General features: G+C 40.6%; 1 protein-coding gene across 1 annotated transcript in view; it reads left to right on the top strand.

Annotated features, from left to right (window-relative positions):
- Nucleotides 1-1,884: 1,884 nt before the first annotated feature.
- MTMR8 (myotubularin related protein 8) overlaps nt 1,885-11,836 on the top strand; it is a 165,557-nt gene continuing 155,605 nt past the window's right edge. Inside the window, exon 1 of the mRNA XM_061177893.1 lies at nt 1,885-1,972. Coding sequence (XP_061033876.1) covers nt 1,949-1,972 — 24 coding nt within the window. The 5' untranslated portion in view covers nt 1,885-1,948. The remainder of the gene's footprint in view (nt 1,973-11,836) is intronic.

The raw sequence follows: 11,836 nt of genomic DNA, 5'->3' as shown, positions 1-11,836 counted from the left end.
ACACCAAAGTGGAACTCTCAGGGGAGAGTTGGAAGTTCCAAACTTGAGCACAGGAGAAGGGTCACAGGACTTGAGATGTAAATTTGGGAGTACCCTACCAGCGGATAAGGATATAACTTGAGAATGAGATCAAGATTACCAAGGGAAAGAAAACAGAGAGAGTAGAAGAATGAGGACAGAAGCCAGGGAAATGGATAAATAAGGGCAAAGAGGAGTTGGGAGGAAGGCAGAAAAGGAATACTGAGTGATGCCAGCAATGAGTCTGCTTTATAATAAAGGCCAAGGGAAGAGAGAATGTCAAAAAGGAAAGTGAATCAACAGTGTAAAAAGCTGCAAAACAAATGGAGATTGAACACTGCGAAGAGCTATTGGATGCAGCAACTGGAGTTCAGGATGATTGTAAAAGAGCCAGTTGAGAGGAGTGTTTGGCATGCAGTGAGTATGTTCTGAAGACGTGGAAGTGAAGCGATACTCGGGTCATGGATTGAGGGAAGGGCTTTTAGGCTAGGGAAAAAAGCAAAATATGATGAATGAGTAGTTTAACTAGCAAATGTTATGGATACTAAAAGAAGAAAACATCACTTTGTAGGGAAGGTGATATTTCAAACCATAACATCACAGTAGTGAGGTAGAAATGACCCTACAAACTGTGGCCAATACCCTCATTGTAACCTTGGTCAACTTAAGGCCCAGAGAGGTGACATGATTTGCTCAAGGTCACACAGCAAGTTAGTGGCAGACCTGAGAGTAAAACCCAGGTTTTCCATTGACATATATACACTACCAAATGTAAAATAGATAGCTAGTGGGAAGCAGCTGCATCGCACAGGGAGATCAGCTTGGTGCTTTGTGACCACCTAGATGGGTGGGATAGGGAAGGTGGGAGGGAGATGCAAGAGGGAGGGGATATGGGGATATATGTATACGTATTGCTGATTCACTTTGTTATACAGCAGAAACTAACACAACATTGTAAAGCAATTATACTCCAATAAAGATGTTAAAAACAAACAAACAAACAAAAACCCCCAGGTTTTCCAACTCCCAGACTGTTGTTTTGGCCATCACAAGTCTGATTCAGAGAACACTACTGAGTAACTGCATCTCATCTGAGAGGTGGTCCAGTGGGTCCTTGGTCCTTTCCCCACATCTGTGACGACAAAAGTTATGAGGCTACTGTAATAGTCCAGGCTTTAACTAGATTGATGGTAGTAGGCTCCCCCTGGATAAGGGGAGTGAAAGGAGGAAATGCTTATAAACTATTTCAAAAATATTCTACAGTGACTTGCCCAAGGTCTCACAGGAAACTCTTCAGAAAACCAGTCATCACCACAAGGCAGTCTGTATTATCTCTGCCTGGTGCATCGCTGTTAACATTAAATAGTAGTGGAATGATATTGGTGCTCAGAATCCTTACAGCATCATGGGATGTGAGAAGGGTGTCAGCACTCGAGTCTGGGACTTAAGAACTCCCCGGCCAAACCTGGAGTCTGAGCTAGAACAATCTGTTGTTGTTTTTTAATCTTAAGAAAATGGAAGCAGTCCTAGAAATATTTGTGAGCCTAATATGTCACTGTTTTGCCTCCTGTCTACATTCTTAGTAGCTTTGCACTTAAAAAATATGAAAAAGCTCACAATCACTGGATTTTATTTAAACTAAGTGTTCTTAGAGAGCTAGAATGTATATTTAGCAGTTTCCCCTGCCAAAGGAATGGCATTTGACAGGCTCCCCCAAAGAAAAGGGCATTTGCCAGGAAGCAAGATGGCGGGAGCGGCCGTGGGCGAAGTTTCGCGATAGGAGCCTCCGCGAGGATCAGGTGACGAGAGCTTGATCCAGTACGGGGAGGGCGGGAGCTGGAACCCGGGTTGGGCAAGGAGGCAAGTAGAACGGTTGTGGCGGCAGCAGCCAGAGGAGCGGTGAGCCATTCGGGTGGCGGGAACCGCGGTCATGGACCATATCACGGTGCCCAAGGTAAGGAGAAGAGTTCGGCGAGGCTGGGAGCCGTGGGCTCCCTCTCGGTGCTCAGCCGTGAGCCCAGGCACGCCCCCTCAAGCCTTCTCAGGGTGCTCTTTGACGCCCTCTTCCGCGCGGGACCCGAGTGATATTCCTCGGTTCACACCCCCTTTCACCCAATCTGAACTTTCTTCTCCTTGGGATCCGCCTGCTGGCGGCTGCGGCGCGAAGGAGAGGTGGTCCTGCGCCAACCGTCCTCTCACGTGACGCCGACCCCGCGCCGGGTGCTTGCCTGCCGGGTCCCTCCCTGACCTGTCCCTCCGACCCCAGCTCCTCCCGGCTCCCCAGTCGTTACCTCACACACGCCTTTACTCCAGCCTTTTATATACACTCGCTGCAGTTGTAACAGCCTTTCTTGAGCACCGCACTTGGCATTGCCTCCTGGAGAGTTACTTCCTTTATCCAGCGTTTCCCTACTCTCCTTTTGACTCCTGCCCCTGACCTGCCCCAGCAGTTGCCCAGACCACCACCATCACCCCCACCCCAGCCCCCCCGCATGCATGTGTGGGTTTTGGGGGCAAAAGCATCTGTCCAGCCCCAAGGTGGGCTATGAGAAAGGAAGGAGGTGTAGCAGAGTGGACCTGGCCTTGCTCAGCCGGGAAGGAAAACCCGAGAGGTGACATTGCCAGGCCAGCTGGCATCTGTGTATAGCTGACCCCCCAGTTAGAGCCTCTTCTACTTCTTTTCTTTCCAGAGCCTACTCTTTCCCTCCCCAGCTCCAGCCTCTTTCTATTCGAATTCCATGTCCCTCCTGTCAGTTTTCTTTCTACTATCAGGCTGAGGATCAGAGAAGAGTTACAACTAGTCTCTGCTTAATTTTTTTCTATCCATCATAACAGATGTGGCCCAGGCTAACTGACACACACATAAAAGCCCAGTATGTTGTAATCGAAAGAGCACGGATTTTGAAGCCGGAAGACTCGAGTTAGAATGCTGGTCCCCTCAACTAGTAGCTTATGACTTTGGACGAATTTATTAACCTCTCTGAGACTGTCTTTCCTCCTTTACCAAATGGGGATAATGAAATTTGTTCTTCTCACTTCACAGGGTGGTTGTAAGGACTAAATAAAAGGATGTGTGTGAAAGCTTTTTTGTAACTAAGCTTTTTTTGTATCAACCATTAAGGATCACTAACTGTAAAGAGGCAAAAAGGTAGTTTATTTGGGATCTTAGAATTGCAATTCAGGGATCACAGAAAGTCTGGAAGAAACCAGAATAGTGTCCCACTAGAGGAAATGGCCAGGGTTTTTAGAGGAAAAGAGGGACATCAATGCAGGCTTATACAAGTTGTTTACCAACAATTTGGATTGGAGGGTAAAATTATTCTGTACATAAGATTGAGTTATGGAATGCATCTCATTCATTACTAGGGAAAGTTATGTTTTCTTAGGCCAGATAAAGTCCAGTTCTCAGCATTATTCTTTCCTTTTAGCAACTCAGCAACTCTTTAGCAGTTTTAATTTATAGAGTGTTCAGCAAAAGTCCAGCATGGGCAGCAAACGTGGAGGTCCTCAGGTCATGTCTTAGTCATTCCTGACATAGTTCTTTTCACATTTCCCCCTTTTGCCCATGCTTTTTCCTGAAGAAAACATCATTGGAGCAATTCTTATTCCCACATAGCCAGAATGGCTTGGTTGCCTGCTCCAGGTCCATCATGTCCCTTAGAGGGTGGTTGTGTGAATGAATCAATGGATGGATTGTAAAATTCATTGGAGGCACCGTGATGTTGTGCTGCCTCGAGTTTATTGACTTGTGTGAACATCAACTGAGCAGTAGAATGGCTAAGTATAGAAGTAATCAATTTAAGCAAGCACTTTATCAATATAAAGAAGCTGACAACAATTATTAAGAGTAATAATCCAGTTTGCAGAACAGTTTTGAACCAAGATCCAATGTTTGAGGGTAACCAACTAAACAAATCAAACATTAGGGGAGTATTAAGACTATCAGAATGAAGTCAATTGGCCTTCTTTTGTTAAGATCTTAATTTGAGTTTCTACTATACCAGAGGCATTTATCCAAGTACAACAGGTGTTATTTAAGATGACACAGACACCTCCAAGTTCTGCAAGAAGGTAATCCAAAGCAAATCTTTTATCTAACACAACATGAGCAAGCAAATTCAGGGAGTCTTTTTGGGCACTTAATGCTCTAGCTGTGGCATTAGCTGTGTCTGCTATGGTAGCAGAGAGATTTCGAATAATTTTGTCAATGGCTCCAACTCCCCACGTGGTTTGAATAATTCTTGGGAACCTTTGAAATCCCTCAGAAGGGGTTTCTTGGCATAGGCAGAAAGTAGAGTGTGTGTGCCATTTGGTAATTTCTGAAGAATTTAACACAGTCAAAGGAACTATTAAAAGTCCTAGAGCACATTGAAAACGTGGGGTTAGGGTGTTGGGGCAGGACATCCCCCAGGTGGTACTCTTCCAACCACAAATAAAGACATAGATGGAGCATAGAGAAAGGAGGTGTCAAAGGTGAAATTCAACCATGGGTTGGTTATATTTGAGCAGCCTAGAAGCCTTCCTTGTAGGAATACATGGGGGTTATCATGAGAATATGTTTTGTTTTTGCACAGTGAAGTAAAGTTGGGTGTTTGGAAGCTGGATCTGACGTTTCCGAGTAACCAAAGGGCCTCGTTGGAACACATGTTCCTAAGGGAATATTCTGGGTTTTATCTGGTTCCAGACAAGGCAAACAAGGAAAGGGAACTGTGGATTTGAGTAGATGAACATGGTATGCTTGGAGAATAGATGGATTCTGAAAAGGATATGGTAGAGGGATACCAGTAAGATTCGAGATAGCCAAGGCAAGGGGATCCTGGGTATTCAGTGAATGATCTAGGGTGCTGATGGCATATCCAATAGTCTGTTAGATTTCCTCCAGTGGCTAGACTTTAGGAAATGCAGAATAAGGCATTATTTTCCCAGGCATAAGGAGCCTGGGTGGATAATAAGAGAGATAATAACATAACTCTAGTAAAAGAACTATCCCAAGAAAAGTCAACAATTTTAATATAAAGAAGACTAAGGGTAACTCCTGGTCTTGGTTGGTGAAAGAATCCCAAGCGGAGTAGATTAATCGAATGGGCAAGAATTGGAGCCAGAGGCTTATTCCCAGCAGAGTTAATGCAAGATAGAATTACCACTCATGGAGGATGCCCACTGTATGTAATAGGGCAAAGCGCATTAATAAAACTGTAACTTCAAGGAGGAGTCCCAAAAGTTCAATTCTCCAGTCCATAGTCAAAATTGAAGGACCAAAGGGCCAGGGTCATTTCCTCTAAACTTTAATTCCTGGCCATAAACCTATTCATGAAAATTTTCACTCCTTGAAAGTATGTCTATAAGAAGGAAAGGCAATTTGATGCCTCATCAGTTATTACATAATGAAGGAGATGTAACAACTCTATGATGACAGCAATTAGAACGAGGGTAACTTGAGGGATTTCATCAGTGAGGATCATGGAGAGTACCGGCCTTGTCCAAAGTCTTGGGAGAGCCATCTACATTAGGTGCCATCTGAGTCACTTCTGGGCCAATTTCAGCTTTAGGTCTCCAACTGTTTCAGAGGCCCACACAGGTGGGGAAGCCTTTTTTTAAAATTGGAAACATGAATCCAAGAATCAATGCCTTTAAGTTTAGCAGCACAGGGTGTTGGTTAAAAGTACCTAATAGGGTCCCTTCTATCTGGGTTGTAAGGAGTCCTTTAAAATATGTCTTTTCCAATAAACATAGTCCACTGGTTTTAAATTGTGGTGTTCTGTATCTCCATCTCCCAGGAGCTCACTGTGGAAAAAGTTTTCAACCAGGTGCTCATTTTTTTAGAGCCTTAATGAGACTTTGACAATAATGTAAAAGATCTCCCTTGACTAGAAGGGGCTTATATAGTCCTGAGTCAAGAATCATGGGTTTTTCAATAATTTTTTCAAATGGTTACAGTTTGTGTTTTTGAAAGGTTATAGATATTAAGTTTACCAGAACTATGGTAGCAATTTAGGCCAAGGAAGGCCTCAGGCCTCAGAGATTTTTGCTAGTTAGGTCTCGATTATGTCATTTGTTCTTTCCATTAGACCAGAAGATTGAGGATGATAGCACAGTGGAAATGTGGTAGTATAGGCCAGATTTCACAAACAGCATTTAGAATTTGTCCAGTGAAATGGACACCATTATCACTATGTAATTGCAGGGGAATTCCCCAATTAAGAATAATCCTTTCCAACAATATTGGCCACTGTAAGGGGAGTTGCACGTCTGCAAGGAAAGGCTTCCACCAAATGGGAATACATGCACACCATCATCAGAACATATTTATATCCTTGAGAGGGAGACAGGTAGATAACACCCAGTTGACAGATAGCAAAGGGACCAGGAGGCAAAGGAAAGTGGTTCTGAGAAGTATAAATAGGTTTTTCTGGGTTATACTTAGGACAGATCTGACACCTCTGACATATTTCAGCTACTACTTTGGGAGAAGGTTTCCAAAAGTATTGTTTTCCCCAGGCTATCATTTTATCAGTTCCCGCAATGAGTCATTTAATATATTAATTTTAGTATGGTTTCTTGAGTAGCTTCAGAAAGAGGAGGGTGGCCATTGGCTTATACCAAAGCCCAGTAAGTTGATCAAATGTGCATCCTTCAGAAAACCACCTCTGTTACTTAGCTGTAGCATGCAATTGCCCATCTCTAATAATATCCTTTTTTCTTTTATTGGAGAATAGTTGCTTTACAATGTTGTGTTAGTTTCTGCTGTACAGCAAAGTGATGCAGCCACATGTATACATATATCCCCTCTTCCTTAGATTTCCTTCCCATTTAGGTCACCACATAGCCTTGAGTAGAGTTCCCTGTGCTATACAGTCTGTTCTCATTAGTTACCTATTTTATACGTAGTAGTGTATATATGTCAATCCCAATCTCCCAATCCATCCCACTCCCCATTCCCCCCTTGGTATCCATATGTTTATTCTCTACGTCTGTGTCTCTATTTCTGCTTTGCAAATAAGTTCATCTATACCATTTTTCTAGATTCCAAATATCTGCGTTAATATACGATATTTGTTTTTCTCTTTCTGACTTTCACTCTGTATGACAGTCCCTAGGTCCATCCATGTCTCTACAAATGACGCAATTTCGTTCACTTTTATGGCTGAGTAATATTCCATTGTATATATGCACCACATCTTCTTTATCCATTCCTCTGTTGATGGGCATTTAGGTTGTTTCCATGTCCTGGCTATTGTAAATAGTGCTGCAATGAACATTGGGGTGCGTGTATCTTTTTGAATTATGGTTTTCTCCAGGTATATGCCCAGGAGCGGGATTGTTGAGTCATATGGTATTGCTATTTTTAGTTTTATAAGGAAACTCCATACTGTTCTCCATAGTGGCTGTAGCAATTTACATTTCCAACAATAGTGTAGGGTTCCCTTTCTCCACACCCTCTCCAGCATTTATTGTTTGTAAATTTTTTGATGCTGGCCATTCTAACCAGTGTGAGGTGATACCTCACTGTAGTTTTGATTTGCATTTCTCTAATAATTAGTGATGTTGTGCATCTTTTCATGTGTTTGTTGGCCATATGTCTGTCTTCTTTGGAGAAATGTCTATTGAGGTCTTCTGCCCATTTTTTTTAATGTTTGGCGCCATTTTTTTTTTATTGGAGCAGAGTTGGTTTACATTGTTGTGTTAGTTTCTGCTGTACAGTGAAGGGAATCACCTATACCTATACATATATCCCCTCTTTTTTTGGATTTCCTTCGCATTTAGGTCACCACAGAGCATTAAGTAGAGTTCCCTATGCTATACAGCAGGTTCTCATTAGTTATCTATTTTATACATATTAGTGTATATATATCTATATCAATGTCCCAATTCATCCCACCCCCACTTTCACGTTAGTGTCCGTACATTTGTTCTCTATGTCTGTGTGTCTGTTTCTGCCTTGCAGACAAGTTCTTCTGTAGCATTCTTCTAGATTCCACATATATGTGTAAATATACGATATTTGTTTTTCTCTTTCTGACTTACTTCACTCTGTATGACAGTCTCTAGGTCCATCCATGTCTCTACAAACGACCCCATATGTTTCTTTTTATGGCTGAGTAATATTCCATTGTGTATATGTACCACATCTTTTTTTTTTAACATCTTTATTGGAGTATAATTGCTTTACAATGGTGTGTTAGTTTCTGCTTTACAGCAAAGTGAATCAGTTATACATATGTTCCCATATCTCTTCCCTCTTGCGTCTCCCTCCCTCCCACCTTCCCTATCCCACCCCTCTAGGTGGTCACAAAGCACCGAGCTGATCTCCCTGTGCTATGCAGCTGCTTCCCACTAGCTATCTATTTTATGTTTGGTAGTGTATATATGTCCATGCCAGTCTCTCACTTTGTCACAGCTTACCCTTCCCCCTCCCCATATCCTCAAGTCCATTCTCTAGTAGGTCTGTGTCTTTATTCCCATCTTGCCCCTAGGTTCTTCATGACCTTTTTTTTTTTTCTTAGATTCCATATATATGTGTTAGCATACGGTATTTGTTTATCTCTTTCTGACTTACTTCACTCTGTATGACAGACTCTAGGTCCATCCACCTCACTACAAATAACTCAATTTCGTTTCTTTTTATGGCTGAGTAATATTCCATTGTATATATGTGCCACATCTTCTTTATCCATTCATCTGTTTATGGACATTTAGGTTGCTTCCATGACCTGGATATTGTAAGGAGTGCTGCAATGAACATTAGGTTGCATGTGTCTTTTTGAATTATGGTTTTCTCAGAGTATCTGCCCAGTAGTGGGATTGCTGGGTCATATGGTACTTCTATTTTTAGTTTTTTAAGGAATCTCCATACTGTTCTCCATAGTGGCTGTATCAATTAACATTCCCACCAACAATGCAGGAGGGTTCCCTTTTCTCCACACCCTCTCCAGCATTTACTGTTTGTAGATTTTTTGATGTTGGCCGTTCTGACTGGTGTGAGGTGATACCTCATTATACTTTTGGTTTGCATTTCTCTAATAATTAGTGATGTTGAGCATCTTTTCATGTGCCTCTTGGCCATATGTGTGTCTTCTTTGTAGAAATGTCTATTTATGTCTTCTGCCGATTTTTTTGATTGCGTTTTTTTTTGATATTGAGCTCTATGAGCTGTTCATATATTTTGGAGATTAATCCCTTGTCCATTGCTTCATTTGCAAATATTTTCTCCTGTTCTGAGGGTTATCTTTTTGTCTTGTTTATGGTTTTCTTTGCTATGCAAAAGCTTTTAAGTTTCGTTAGGTTCCTTTTCTTTGTTTTTGTTTTTATTTTCATTACTCTAGAATGCAGTTCAAGAAAGAGCTTGCTGTGATTTTTGTCAAAGAATGTTCTGCCTATGTTTTCCTCTGAGAGTTTTATAGTGTCCGGCCTTACGTTTAGGTCTTTAATCCATTTTGAGTTTATTTTTGTGTATGGTGTTAGGGAGTGTTCTAATTTCATTCTTTTACATGTAGCTGTCCAATTTTCCCAGCACCACTTGTTGAAGACACTGTCTTTTCTCCAATGTATATTCATGCCTCCTTTGTTGTAGATTAATTGACCATAAGTGTGTAGGTTTATCTTTGGGCTTTCTATCCTGTTCCATTGATCTATATTTCTGTTTTTGTGGCAGTACCATACTGTCTTGATCACTGTAGCTTTGTAGTATAGTCTGAAGTCTGGGAGCCTGATTCCTCCAGCTCCGTTCTTCTTTCTCAAGATTGCTTTGGTTATTTGGGGTCTTTTGTGTTTCCATACAAACTGTGAAATTATTTCTAGTTCTGTGAAAGATGCCATTGGTAGTTTGATAGGGGTTGCATTGACTCTGTAGATTGCTTTGTGTAGTATAGTCATTTTCACAATGTTGATTCTTCCAATCCAAGAACATGGTATATCTCTCCATCTGTTTGTATCATCTTTGATTTCTTTCATCAGTGTCTTATAGTTTTCTGCATATAGGTCTTTTGTCTCCTTAGGTAGGTTTATTCCTAGGTATTTTATTCTTTTTGTTGCAGTGTTAAATGGAAGTGTTTCCTTAATTTCTCTTTCAGATTTTTCATCATTAGTGTATAGGAATGCAACAGATTTCTGTGCATTAATTTTGTATCCGGCTACTTTACCAAATTCATTGATTAGCTCTAGTAGTTTTCTGGTAGCATCTTTAGGATTCTCTATGTATAGTATCATGTCATCTGCAAACAGTGACAGCTTTATTTCTTCTTTTCCGATTTGGATTCCTTTTATTTCTTTTTCTTCTCTGATTGCTGTGGCTAAAACTTCCAAAACTATGTTAAATAATAGCAGTGAGAGTGGGCAACCTTGTCTTGTTCCTGACCTTAATGGAAATGGTTTCAGTTTTTCACCATTGAGAACGATGTTGGCTGTGGGTTTGTCATATATGGCCTTTATTATGTTGAGGTAAGTTCCCTCTTTGCCTACTTTCTGGAGGGTTTTTATCATAAATCAGTGTTGAATTTTGTTGAAAGCCTTTTCTGCATCTATTGAGATGATTATATGGTTTTTCTCTTTCAATTTGTTAATATGGTTTATCACATTGATTGATTTGTATATATTGAAGAATCCTTGTATTCCTGGGATAAACTCAAGTTGATCATGGTGTATGATCCTTTTAATGTGCTGTTGGATTCTGTTTGCTAGTATTTTGTTGAGGATTTTTGCATCTATGTTCATCAGTGATATTGACCTGTAGTTTTCTTTCTTTGTGACATCTTTGTCTGGTTTTGGTATCAGGGTGATGGTGGCCTCGTAGAATGAGTTTGGGAGTGTTCCTCTCTCTGCTATATTTTGGAAGGGTTTGAGAAGGATAGGTGTTAGCTCTTCTCTAAATGTTTGATATAATTCGCCTGTGAAGCTATCTGGTCGTGGGCTTTTGTTTGTTGGAAGATTTTTAATCACCGTCTCAATTTCAGTGCTTCTGACTGGTCTGTTTATGTTTTCTGTTTCTTCCTTGTTCAGTATCAGAAGGTTGTGCTTTTCTACGGATTTGTCCACTTCTTCCAGGTTGTCCATTTTTTTGGCTTGTAGTAATCTCTCATGATCCTCTGTATTTCTGCAGTGTCAGTTGTTACTTCTCCGTTTTCAATTGTAACTCTATTGATTTGAGTCTTCTCCCTTTTTTTCTTGATGAGTCTGGCTAATGGTTTATCAATTTTCTTTATCTTCTCAAAGAACCAGCTTTTAGTTTTATTGATCTTTGCTATTGTTTCCTTCATTTCTTTTTCAGTTATTCTGATCTGATCTTTATGATTTCTTTCCTTCTGCTAACTTTGGGGTTTTTTGTTCTTCTTTCTCCAGTTGCTTTAGGTGTAAGGTCAGGTTGTTTATTTGAGATGTTTCTTGTTTCTTGAGGTAGGTTTATATTGCTATAAACTTCCCTCTTAGAACTGCTTTTGCTGCATCCCATAGGTTTTGGGTCATCTTGTTTTCATTGTCATTAGTTTCTTGATATTTTTTGTTTTCCTCTTTGATTTCTTCAGTTATCTCTTGGTTATTTAGTATTGTATTGTTTAGCCTCCATGTGTTTGTATATTTTACAGATTATTTCCTGTAATTGAGATCTAGTCTCATAGCCTTGTGGTTGGGAAAGATACTTGATATGATTTCAATTTTCTTATATTTACCAAGGCTTGATTTGTGACCCAAGATATGGTCTATCCTGGAGAATGTTCCATGAGCACTTGAGAAGAAAGTGTATTCTGTTGTTTTTGGATGGAATGTCCTATAATTATTAATGAAGTTCATCTTGTTTAATGTATTATTTAAAGCTTGTGTTTCCTTA

Source organism: Eubalaena glacialis, chromosome X (assembly GCF_028564815.1).
Source record: "Eubalaena glacialis isolate mEubGla1 chromosome X, mEubGla1.1.hap2.+ XY, whole genome shotgun sequence".
NCBI classification, from domain to species: domain Eukaryota; kingdom Metazoa; phylum Chordata; class Mammalia; order Artiodactyla; family Balaenidae; genus Eubalaena; species Eubalaena glacialis.
The sequence above is the reverse complement of the archived record's forward strand: the minus strand, read 5'-3'. Positions and strand labels throughout refer to the sequence as shown.